This window comes from Solanum tuberosum, unplaced genomic scaffold (assembly GCF_000226075.1).
Source record: "Solanum tuberosum cultivar DM 1-3 516 R44 unplaced genomic scaffold, SolTub_3.0 scf00122, whole genome shotgun sequence".
Taxonomy (NCBI): Eukaryota; Viridiplantae; Streptophyta; class Magnoliopsida; order Solanales; family Solanaceae; genus Solanum; species Solanum tuberosum.
The window spans coordinates 1,255,219-1,268,848 of NW_006239050.1; the positions used below are offsets into that span (position 1 = coordinate 1,255,219).

The following is a 13,630-nucleotide window of genomic DNA, read 5'->3' on the forward strand; positions in this document are numbered from 1 at the left end:
TTTTCTTTAGCAGATTGAGCTTCGGGACATACTCGAGAGGTAGCGGTTCATTCCAGACGTGCCCTTGAGTTATCTTTACTTTCAGTTTTGTTCTATTCGAGAACTATACTCTGAGACTTGTATATTTTTATTCGAATTCTGTATTTAGAGGTTTGTACATGTGACAACCAATTCTGGGTAGTGTTAAGTCTTAATTAAAGTCTTCCGCTTATTTATTATCTTTTATTCTCGTATTTCTACTTCTCTATCGTTGTGGTTGGGTTAGGCTGACGTGTCCGGTGGGAAATGGACACGTGCCATCACATCCGGATTTGGGGTGTGACAGTATGATATAGGGTAGGCTATTGACAACCCACAATTGACATAAGATTTATGCAGATCAGAGAGTTTCAAGCTCTAGTGTTCAAGGAAGGGGATCATATTTGACTCCGAGTGTCACCATGAAGGGTGTGATGAGTTTCAAAAAGAAGGGCAAGATTAGCACTAGATTCATTAGATCCTTTGAGATTTTGAGTCGTGTGGGAGAGATAGCCTATAAGTTAGCCATGCCACCTAACTTGTCAACTATGCATCCTGTATTTCATGTCTCTATGCTTTGGAAGTATGTGTCGGATGAATCCCATGTACTTTCTCTTGATTCAGTTGAGGTCCAAACTTATCTTTTGAGGAGGATCCCGTAGCTATTTTGGATAGGCAAGTCCGAAACCTTAGGACTAAGAAGATTGATTCGGTGAAGGTGTAGTGGAAGTATCGTTCAGTTGGTGAGGCGACTTGGAAGACAGAGTCGGATATGCGCGCCAGATATCTTCTATTTTTCAAGACTTTAGGTACTTTTTTTGCTTTATGTTTTAGGGTGAACATGGTTTTTAGTGGTGGCTAATATAATGACTCGATTGATCATTTTTGGAAAGTTGCATTAATTTACCGTTTTACCCCTCCCAACTTTGACCTCGACTCTTTTATGATTGAGTTTTGAAAGATGGTTTCAAACTTTGAGTTTAAAGTTGAGAATTTTGTAAGTTTTGAGTTTTAAAGGTTAATATTGTTAAGGAAGTGATTTTCGGTGTCTTTTGAAGTTTTGAGTTTTGGAATAAAATTACATCGATTCCATTAGTCCCGAAATATGGAATCTGATCTATGAGAGTTGTCAATTTTGAATTCAGAGTCCTTTTGAGGATTTGAGGTCCCAAGTTAGAAATTGTGGAGATTTTAGCCTTTGAGTTGACTTCGGTCAACATTCAGGGTTTGAATGCTCGGATCTGAATTTTGAGAGGTTTTTTTGGATTTGCGAGATGATTTCGGGACTAGGTGAGGTCTTGGTTAATTTTCGAGAGGTCTCGAGCTTGATTTGGTCAGATTAAGTGTTATGTGAGTTTCTTGTTTGTCAAAGAGACTTTGAATTCGTGTTTCGACGGTTCCATTAAGTACAAAACTCGAATATAATCAATTTGCATTTATGATTTGTTGTACGGGGTTCCGAACAAATTTCGAGGGTTCTTTCGATGATTTTTGTGTTGGCTGATGTTTCTGGTGATGTAGTCCTCGCGCTTGCAAAGGGTCTTCACTTTTGTGATCTTAACTTTAGTGAAGGTCGGCTCGCAAAAGCGAGACTGGCCTTTTGGGCGGGGTTCGCTTAAGAGGACCAGAGCTCGCTTTAGCGATGGTCGCTTAAGAAAAGCCTGGTTCGCAAAAGTGAGACCTGTAATTTTTTCCGAGTTTCGCTTAAGCGACATCAAAGAGGGTTTTTGGTCTGAAAATTTCAAGGTTTAAGCCCTATTTCATTTTTGAGCTTATCAAAATCCTTGGAGGCGATTTTGTAAGGATTTCTTGTGCTAAATCATTTGGGTTAGTTTTTGTGATCCTAAAACTTCATTTCCTTTTGATTATTTATGGATTTTAACATATAAATGTGGGATTTTGATTGGCAAATGACAAGGTTTTTTCAAGAACTCAAGTTCTAAACTAAAATGGAGATTGTGAACAGATTTTAAGTCGTTTTTCGAAATGGTGTTCACCAATGAGTTCCTAAGGCCTTGAGTAACATTTTTAAGTGTTGATTTTTTTTTATTCAAACCTTATTTCAGAAATTGGATTTTAAGTTGATTGACCCATTTTTCAAAGAAATCGATGTGGGTATTGTTGTTTCCAAAAAATTATTATGCATATTTGATTGTTATAGATTGTGTGGCTTTGGACATTGGTCGGAAGGGGTATACTCAAGTTTGGAGTGGCTAGTTCGTTGAATTAAGACAAGTGATCTCCTAAACATTGTAATCTAGTAGAATTCGTGTATTGCCTTCATTGTGTATGTGTTGGGAGTAATGAGAATGAGGTGAGGGATTCATTGTTCCACTTGATAAATCTTAATGAATAAAATTAGGTTTAAATGAAAAGGCTATTTGTTGATCATGATACTTGTGAATTACCTTGTGGTCGCCCCTATTTGATTGATTGATGAAATTCTTGATAGTATGATTGTGGACTTGAATTGCTGGAATTGTTGTCTCTTTCCTATGGTGTGAACTTGCTTATGTGCATTGATTGTTGTATACCATGATGAGACTTGTGATATAAAGCCGATGAGAAATGGTTTCGGCTAGTGATATGATATAAAGCTAATTGAAAATGGTTCTGACTAGTGATATGATATAAAGTCGATTGAGATGGTTTCAGGTAGTGACATGATATAAGGCCGATGAGAAATGGTTCCGGCTAGTGATATTGTGCCGAAGGAAAACGGTTCTGGCTAGTGTTATTGTGCCGAAGGAAAATGATTCCGCAAAAGTTTGATTATTGTGACGTGATGCATTTTGAAGTGTATGTTTGTCCTATTTGTTAATTGTGATTGATGCTCTTGTTGGTTGTGATTGATCTACTTGATACTTGAGATGACTTACTTGATTCATGTTGATTGTTGAATTGTGACTATTGAACTGTGATTATTGAGCCTTGTGAGTTGTGTATTGTAGAACTGTTAGATTAGGTTGATTTCTATGCAGGTTGTAGTGTGAGAAGGTTCGATTGGGATGAAAGGACTACTCGATTTCTAGCTAGTTGCTTTGTTTATTAGGTTGTTTGTTGGGTACCGTATTGTTGGTACTCACTCCTTGCTTCTACACTTGTGTAGGTTCCGAGCCCGGTGTAGCGTGATTGCTCTCCTTCTCCTATCTCTGAGGCTTGTCAGAGAACTGTTGAGAGGTAGCTGCTTGTCATCCCAGCTGACCCTCTAGTTCTTCTTTTTATTCTTTTTCTATTTGAGAAACAAAGACTTGAGACTTGTATTTATTTCTTAATTCCGCACTTTATGTATTAGTGACTTGTACACGTGACAACAAGATTTTGGGGTGTTAGTTTTATGTTTTTATCATGTTCTTGCTTTATCTTTTCGCATTTATTTTGTTTCATTTAGGTTAAACATGACTTTTCTCGGTGGGAATAAAAAAGTGTTATCACGTCCAATTTTTGGATCGTGACAAAAAAACTAAGAAAATATGTGTTTAACAGAATGGATAAGCACATAATTAAAAGATAGTATTACCTATTCCTTTTAGTCCATAATTGATTATTCTCAATTTATTCTCCTAAAAAATGTAAAGTAGTTAATAACCTCATTAAATGAAGGATAAATATGATAAAAAGTTTCAACAATCCTCTTAAACTTTGAACAATTCACTTATTTTAGACTATGAAAAAACTCTCAACAATTCGTTAAATATGGACTAGAGGAGTATTTATTAAGCATACTTCCTATATTTTAATATATTTATCTTATTTTTTAGTCCGTTTAAAAAAGAATGTTTTTTTTCTTTTTGACAATTCTTTAATTTCATTCAAATCGCATATTTAAGATTACAATATTCAAAGACATTTTAGTTCAGTCTACTAATCTTTAGTTTAAGACCAGAAAATTAAAAAATCTTCTTACTTTCTTAAACTCCATACAATATCAAAATCAGATTGACAAATTGAAGTGAACGGAGTATTACCTATGATTGATTGTATGAGCAAATAATTAATAATGTTCATGATGTTTATGAGATGTAATTCAGCAGAGTCTTCAATATAGAAATTTCATATCCCAACATTTAAAGTCTCATTAGACCTTACTGTACATATATACAGATAACAAGCTGCCCCAAATTGTTCATTCCATTTATTTTCTTACATTTTTTACGTTACAAAGATTATAAAGCCTAAGCCATGGGAAAACTCAATTCCCTCCATTTGATTTCATGGCTTCTACATTTTTCTATTTCTTCATTGCATGGAAAAACAATGAACGTTATAGACTCGTGTTGGCGATCAAACTCCAATTGGTCCGAAAATCGCCAAGCTTTAGCCAATTGTGCTAAAGGCTTTGGTAGTAATACCATGGGAGGGAAAAACGGATCGATTTACATTGTAAATGATGCTTCCACGATCCTGTTAATCCTAAACAAGGCACACTTTGATAAGGAGCAATTCAAACCAAACCACTTAGGATTATTTTTCAAAATATAACATGCTCATCACTCTAAAAAATGAGCTTATAATTAGGTCATTTAAAACAATAGATGGAAGAGGTGTAAAAATTGATATAGCTTATGGGCCTTGTTTCACTATTCAACGTGTGGAACATGTGATTATTGTCACACCTCTTCATTTTTTACAATTGTTAAGGATGTGACGGGTTTTAAAAAAAAAAGAATTAAGTAAAGGAAAAATATTTTTTTTTAGTCGCCACTTAAAATTGAATTTTTAGGTGTTTCAAGTCACGTGGTAATTCATAATTTAAAAGGAAAAAACTCTTTATTTTTTTTAGTCTACGAAACTAAGATATGGTAAGGAATTCTATTGACCGGGGTAAGGTGTGAGGCACCCCCGAGTCCCGTGGTTCTAGCACGATCGCTTTATTAACTTATGTTTGGCTAATTTTTTATTTTTTATTTTTGGATAAAAATGTAAATTCGTGTTAGTTACCAATTTTTTTATTTTTTTTTTCAAAAAATGATTGTCCTAGGAGCGTAACCGCACACAAGACCTTTTTTTTTTAGAAAAAAATACACACCAAGGATCGTAACCGAACACATGGTGGTATTTAAAATTTTATTTATTTATTTATTTTTAAAAAAAGACTGATAATTAATGACTCCAATTTTTATTTAATAATAAAAAAATTAATGAATAAATGAACTTGTTACAATATAAGACATGAAAAAAAATCTTCTTTTTTTTTGCAAATTGCTAATTAACGTTTTTTTTTTAAAAAGAAACAAATATATATATTAAGTATCACTACTTGACAATAACAAAAAAAAAAGAGTATATATTTTTTTTAATAGAATAATGACTAAGCCCTTTTAAAAACAAGTAGTGATATACTATTTTTTTTTTCATATTGATACAATTTCAGAAATGACCCTTTAGTGAAATTTTCAGTTTTGCACAAAATGGACACATTGTTCTCTTTTGAAGTAAAATTGCAATTATAGCCATTTTTATCTAATAGTTAAATTACTAACCAAAAGTAGCCAATTTTGTATTTTTGTTTCAATAACCATTTTCATATATTTATTTAAGAAAAAAAAAATAGAATTTATGAAATAATCAGATTTACATTTTTTTTTGTTGCAAAAATGACCAGTTTTATGTTTTGTTTTGCAAAAAAAAAAACAGCCTCTTCTTTTCTTCTTAAAATGACCAGAAACTAAAAAAAACTTTGATATTGTTATTTCTTTTTCTTTAGCAGAGCGTGAACTTACTTATCAATCCTACGATAAAGTAAAATTAAACTAAACACCACATTAGTAATAAACATATATGTACATAATAATAAAGCATAATCATATAAAATTCACAATAGACTTAACTAAATCAAAACAAAGTTAAAATAAACAACTTAATCAAAATATAAAAAGAACATGAAACATTAATATAAGATTACATTGTGAAATGTAAAAAACAAATACCTAAAGATGATGACAAGCAAATAGTGGAAGCAAATTAGTTGAACCACGAACTCACACAAAACTGAAATTTTTTTTCTTCTTGTTTTAGAAGAAAACTTTTTACTCTATATTTCTTATGATTTTTTCTTCTTCTAATTTTCCCTCTTCTCTTCTTTGTTCTTTTTTTTTTTTTGTTCCTCTCTTTTGTTTGTTTTTGAAATGAAAGAAGAATGAGATTTAAATAGGTGTTGAGCATTAAACTTCCCGCTCTTCTTGAAAGCTTAAGAGTCAATGCATGCATTTGACTCTTTACCTTACCAATGTGCCACCCAAGATGACCAATGAAATTTTTTCCTTTTCTTTTTCCAAGATAAAATTAATTAAAAAGACTGCATTACCCTCTTAGATGACCCATTTCTTTTATTCATTAATTGAATAATAGCTAAATAGGTCATCTGAACATTTTAAAATAGGCCCAAATGTTGACCCATTTCACCAAGACCCAAAATCAAAAGAAAATCAGTCCACTAACACAAAATTTGTCACGCCCCGAGACGCGGACACGGGACCTAAGACCACAAGTGATCCCAAGCTAACCCTGCTGGCATGATCATGGGCATACTAAAGATAATAAACTGATGCGGAAGCTAAATCATAAATAAAATGAAAAGATGGGGAAAATCCATATACTATAACTGAGATATATGAAAACTGATAAGTTTAATACAAAGAAGATATTAACTCAATTCTAAGCTAAATCTAACTATATCTGAAAATAGCCTCTAACTGACTAGAAATGTTGGGACATGCTCCAACTAGATGTAGCAGAACTGAAACTAAAGGACTAAAAATCCTGAAAAGAAACTCATGACTATTGTCCTCGGAGAATGTGGACTCACCACTGATTCTGCTGAACTGAATATCGGGAACCGATCTAAGCGTGATCTGGATGCTGAGAACCTGAACCTACATCACGAGAAGATGTAGCGCACGTATGCGTCAGTACTTGAAAGGTACTGAGCATGCATGATAGAGTAAAGCTGAAATAACATATAACTGAACAAAGCAATAAAATAATGAAATAATCTGAACATGATATATATGTTGAATACTGAGTTAATTGAATGCAATGACCAAATTTATAACATGCTGAAACTGAATATTGACTGTACTGTAAATGAGGTCAATGCAATAGAATCTGAGTGAACTGTGGGAGCTACTAATAACCGACAATAAAACCACATGAGCTAAATGTGGAGTCCGATGTATACTCCCCATCGAGAGGACCCAATATACCCGGCCAAAGGTATAGAGGCATGACTGACGTGATTACTAACTGATATTGCCCACAGAGGGGACTAACACCTACGTGGCTCATAGTTCTGGGACTATATGGTTACACTGAACCCTAGTCCAACTCGGTATTATGCTACTCCCAATGGATTAAGTAATTAACACATTATGACTGAATTTTTGTAAATTATTGGATACCTCAAACTGAACATACAAACTGAGAATGCAACAATTAATCTGATAATGATGCATTCATAAACTGAGGCATGTATAACTAAATACATTGTGACTGAAATACTAAATAGCTCAAAATACTGACATGCAAATACTTATACTTGAAAACTCTTTTTTAGAAAACAATTCAAAATCATATTATACTATGATCATTGATGACTTGGAAAGTCATACTGCATAAATATTGATGGTATATCTAGATACCATACTGTTCATACATTGCCGACTTACTCGATTGTCATACTAATTATGTTTTAAAAGCTCTTTCTCAAAACTCATCTTAACTTTCTCAAAAACTCAGTTTAAAACTCAAGTGTTGTCTAAGAAAAAGGCTACTCAAGATTTATAACTCAAAATAGGGCTTATGCTGAAATATACTAATAATGTGGTGTTCAAAACTGGAGCATGCATATCTGAATAACTGAAATATTTGACCTAGCATGTGTAATTCAAGAACTAAAGAAATACATAGCTAGGGTTCTGAAATTCATGCAATAAACTCAGTACAAACATGATAATCTGATTTGGGACATATTCATAAGTAATTCATGATAATCTCCTGAAATTCTAGAAACCCTAGGTCTGTTCATAGTAAGAGAATCAAGAAACTGATTGAATTCTAGGGACCTAATGGGTGAAAGGAACCCACTAGTGAAATCCCACATACCTGGTGACGAATTCTACGGAGAAATCTTTAGATTTCGGGGATGAAACTGATGGAACCTTGCTGCGTTCTTGAACTAGGGTTCTTGACTTCTCTTCTCCTCTTACGCTCTAATTTTTCTAAGTTTTGATTAATGATTTGACTTAGATAAGTTCTAGTTATATTTCTAGGCTTAAACTAACTAAAACCTCATAATTTCGGGTCCAACGAAATAGGAAAAGACCAAAAGACCCCTGACTTAACGACTGTCGGAGAGATCGACGGATGGGACCTATGGGCCGTAGGTCAATCTACGATCCGTAGATTGGAGTCGTAGGTCAAGTCTGCCCAACATGGCTTCACTAAAACGAGCATAACTTTTTACTCAGAGGTCAAATTTTAGCAAACTCAGTGGCGTTGGAAAGATGATTCAATTATCTATGATATCATAGGTCATAGGACACATGATTCCTTTTGTGCTAAGAGTTATGACTATTTGAAGTTGACCCAATCAACAATTTTCCTCTAACTGGCTACTGAACCTCACCTACGGTCAGACCTACGGACCGTGGATCGAACGACGGTCTGTGCTGGTCATCCGTCATTTGTGTCAGAGGCTGGGTAAAGGGGCCTCGATCTACGGACACAGACCACAGATCATGGTCTGACCTACGGACCGTGGGTCTGTCCGTGGGTCGAGACTTAGCCGATTTTCTGAGCTAGGTTTGGGGAGGGGTTGTAGTGGTGAACCACGGACCACCAACACGGGCCATGGTCTGACCTACGATCCATGGATGGAAACCGTGGGTTGCACCTGCAACTTCTCAAAATCTGCATTTTTGGTCTGTTCCGAATACGGGGTGTTACAAAATCAAAACATCCAAACTATTTTGAATATCAAACACAACAAATAAGGCAGAAAAATGAAAATAAAAAATAAAAACAAAATTTAAAAAATAAAATTCAAGCAAAACAACAAAACTTCAACATGATAAAACTTAAAGAAATACCAACAAAACAATACAAATCTGGCACCAAAACAACTTATATGGTTAAAAATAATGTGTTAATGACGGATTTGGATAGAGGATGAGAGGGGGAAATATTGACATAAATTTTTGGGTCAATGGGGGTCGCCGGAAAACTTCGCCGGAATTTTTTTTGACGAATTTTGGACATAAAATTTATATCCAAGGATAGCCCTTGAAAATCTCTACACGTTTATGTAAAAAGTATAGGACGGGGATACCAGAACTTCATAAATCTAAAGAAAAAAGTGAAGATTTATGTTTGGTTTTTCTTAGATCTACGGAGTTTAGCTATGGATAAGGATGAATGGTTTGCGGATTTGTGTAGAGGAGGCCGGTGAAAGGAAGAAATGGTGAAATTTTTGGAGATTTTCTCGGCCAAGGGGTGGTGGCCGCCGATGGCAGTGGCGGCGGTGGCCGGCTAGCAGTAGGTGGAAGAAGTGGGAGAAAAAAAAATTGATTTTAGGAGTTTTTGTATTTTTTGGTAAGGTCCCATAAGAGCCCTTGGATCAAAATATCATGAATGGTTGAGATTTATCTTGACCATTTCTATTGGACCGGGTCAAAATTGATTGGCCTATCAGAATTTGGTCTAAATCAGCCCAATTCAATCAAAATTGGGTAATTTGGGCCAATTAAATAAAACAAAACAAACAAAGACAAGCAACCCAAAAATATAAAAAATACAAAACAAAAATATAAGAAAAGACCTTACTATATATTGTAGGAGTAAAATAAACACGTCAAAAATTAGGTGTTCACAGCATGCCCCTCTTTGCTTGGAAACATGAAGAGTTTTCAAGCAAAGAAAGTGAACGAAGTGGCCAAGTTTTTACTGTTTCAAACTCCGTTGAAGCCATTTTGAAAAAGATGACTAAACCTTGCTTCAGAGGTTGCCTACATATCCTTGATTAAAAGGAAATCAGGTCAGTGTAGTTTGAGAAAATTGATAGCCGAAACTATCGGAAATTGTAGTCAAAAGATTGCTTCTTATTGCTTGTCATCATCTACGGTCTATAGTTACATAAAGAAAAGAGCTAGAGAACTCCGCTTCTCTACAATATAGAAGTTACAAGAACCCTACTTGATGTTTTTTATTAGGGTCCTGTCTTGATCTTCAGCTTGCTCTGTGCGTTATCTCTGAGATTGATCGTGATGCTCTCTTGGCGGCTTGTGGATCATTCTTAGGTGCATGTTTTAACCTGAGATGGCGGTTGAAACTCAAAACCCAAGATCACAAAATGAAGAACCCGAATAGGATGTGTTTCTTTTTAGGAAAAGAAAGATATGAGAATCTTGAACTAGGACGTATAATCCTAGAAAGGAAAGGAGAAATGAGGCGTATTGCCCTGAGAGTTTCGAATAAGACGTATTGTCTTTGTGGGTTGACCTAAGATTGGGTGTATTACCCAAAAATGTGAATATGGTGCGTACAACCCATGAATGCTGGTGTGTATTTACCAGGATATGCATATGGTGTGTATTACCCATGAATAGAAAATTGATGTGTATTGCATGTGAATAAGGACTGGTGCGCATTGCACATGAAAGAAAGACTAGTGTGTATTACACATGAATGCAATATTGATGCGTATTGCATGGGATTTGGATTGGTGTGTCTTACTCATGAAAGAAAGACTAGTGCGTTTTGCACATGTATAAAGGACGAGTGTGTATTTGCACGGAATTCAGATTGGTGCGTATTGCATGGAATTTAGACTGGTTATATTGCACGAAATTCAGACTAGTGTGTATTGCACATGAATAAAGGACGGGTGCGTATTGCACGGAATTCAGACTAGTGCATATTGCACATGAATAGAAAGACTGGTGCGTTTTGTACATGAGTTCATAATGGTGCGTATTGCAAATGAATAAAGGACGGGTGCGTATTGCACGGAATTCAGACTGGTGTGTATTGCCCGAAGCTCTCGAATTGAGAGGCAAGAATGTGAATAGCATGAGATGAAACAACAAACATGTGAAAACCTTGGGGAACTTCCTTTTTGTGATGTTTCATTTTTGACTTGTAATCCCGCATTTTCATTGTTCCTGTATTGAGCAAAAGAAAGAGAAAATTGTTAGTTTAAAATGGTGGTTGGTTTGTGGTCTTCATGCTCTGATGACTTGACCATACTCCCGACCAATTTCTCCAACTCTACTCCAAATCCTTGGTTGAACAACCTTTGAAACTTTCTCTTTGTCAATTCAGGGTCCTTGATCTTTGGTACTACCAATTATCATGGTGCGACTAATGCCCCAAAGAATGAAGTTCCCTTTTGAATTTTTTTTCTTGACTTAAGACACTATATCGTGTTCCTTCACGAGTTTTCAATGAAGATATGTGGCGTTTTTAGTTCTTGCTCGATGGCATGTCAACTCGGATACTCAGCTTTACTTTTGGGAAACCGCAGTAAGCTATGCAATCTTTTACCTTATTTTGTCAAGAGATTATACCGAAAAGACTAAAAAAATATTAGACTTAAGAGTGTGAAAGATTTGATCAAGAAAAACTATAAACTTAAGGAGGGGAATTCCTTTTTGAAGAAAAATGAGAAAAAGAACTTATCTGGAGGCATATGTCGACTTTGAGTGAACCATATGCACTTTGGACTTGACCCCTGATCCGTTTGAGTTGTCTAGTTCTCAAAATCTGAACCATTATCAATTTAAAACTGATCTATGTATTCTTCATGCAGAGGTGTTGAGAAATGGCCATCTTTGCAAATTTCTTCTAATTAGTCATTTTCATGATGTTCTCTCCTTTTATCTTAAGTGCCCACAAGGGTTTTCATCGATAAGATCTTCTCTCTTGTCGTCTTATGATGCATATAAAGGTTTTCACAGATGAGACTCTCATTTATATATATTTTTTATTTTTACTCAACAATATTGTCTCTGATGATCAATTGTCCGTGCAAGACACATTGAATCTATCATTCTTAGAGTTGATAACAAATGTTGGTTGCTAGAATAAAATCATAAAGAAAATTACAATTTGACACTATTCTATCAAAAAAATGCCCCAGTTTTCTATAAGTACTGGAATATTGATTTTTTTTTGGTATGACCGAACCCCAAAGGGTTGCCTATGTATCCTTTCGGAATCAGGTCAAACGCAGTTCAAATTTTCAAAGAGAGGATTTTTTTTTGTTTTTTTTTTGGAAGAGGTGCCTTTGTTATCCCAACCATAAACTTGTCACAGTATCTTAGAACACATTAGATGTAGTATCTTTTGACTGTGTCCGCATTAGCTATTATGCCTGTGATTTTTCCCTCCACATCAGTAAGGTGCAAGGCTCTTTTGGACAACACTTCCTTGATAAGATATGGACCTTGCCAATTTGGGGTAAACTTTCCCTTGACTTCTTCTTGGTGCAGAAGAATGCGCTTTAAGACCAGTTGACCTACTTCAAAGTGTCTTGGTTGCACCTTTTTGTTGTACGCACGAGCCATCCTTTACTGATAATGCTGACCAAAACAGACGACCGTCAATTGTTTCCCATCTATTAATGTGAGCTGCTCTAGTCGGGTTTTGACCCATTCAGTATCTTCAATTTCGGCCTCGACAATTATTCGAAGAGATGGAATTTTGGCTTCCGCTGGTATCACAGCCTCAGTCCCATACACCAACAAATAAAGAGTTGCACCAATCAAGGTGTGCACTATTGTGTGATATCCCAAAAAGTGCAAAAGGCAGCTTCTCATGCCCTTGTCTGGTGCCTTGAACCGTCCTCCTGAGAATCTTTTTGATATTCTTGTTGGCTGCCTCCACAGCTCCGTTGGCTTTTGGTCGGTATGGAGTAGAATTGTGATGCACAATTTTGAACTGCTCACATACCTCCTTCATCAAATTACTATTAAGGTTTGCAGCATTATCTGTGATGCTATTCTTGAGATACAAAAACGACAAATGATGTTTGAATGGACAAAATCCACGACCGCCTTCTTAGTGACTGCCTTGAAAGTGATTGCCTCCACCCATTTAGTAAAGTAATCAATTGCGACCAAAATGAATCAATATCCATTAAAAGCTTTTGGCTCAATTGGTCTGATGACATCCATTCTCCATGCAACAAAGGGCCAAGGAAGTGGCCATGGGGTGCAATTTTGAAGGAGGTGAATGAATGAGATCACCATGAATTTGACACTGATGACATTTTCTTACAAAGCGAAAGCAATCCCATTCCATGGTAAGCAAGTATTATCCTGCTCGAAGTATCTTTTTCGCAAAGACATATCCATTCATGTGTGGTCCACATACCCCAACATATATTTCATTCATGATCTTCTCGTCTTCTTCAGCATCCACACATCTCAACAAGTTCAGATCCGGGGTTCGTTTATATAAAACTTCCCCGCTAAAAGAGAAACCACTAGCCAGACATCTAATAGTTCTTTTTTGGCTTCCATTGGCATGTTCGGGACATTTCTGTGTTTGCAAGAAATTCTTGATGTCTAGGTACCACGGCTCACCATCTGATTCTGCTTCCACAGTGTTACAA

General features: G+C 35.5%; 1 protein-coding gene across 1 annotated transcript in view; it reads left to right on the top strand.

Annotated features, from left to right (window-relative positions):
• LOC107061225 (uncharacterized) overlaps window positions 1-11,408 on the top strand; it is a 19,822-nt gene extending 8,414 nt beyond the window's left edge. Inside the window, exons 6-8 of the mRNA XM_015310080.1 lie at window positions 9,454-9,552; window positions 10,247-10,313; window positions 11,338-11,408. Coding sequence (XP_015165566.1) covers window positions 9,454-9,552; window positions 10,247-10,313; window positions 11,338-11,408 — 237 coding nt within the window. The remainder of the gene's footprint in view (window positions 1-9,453; window positions 9,553-10,246; window positions 10,314-11,337) is intronic.
• Window positions 11,409-13,630: the final 2,222 nt, after the last annotated feature.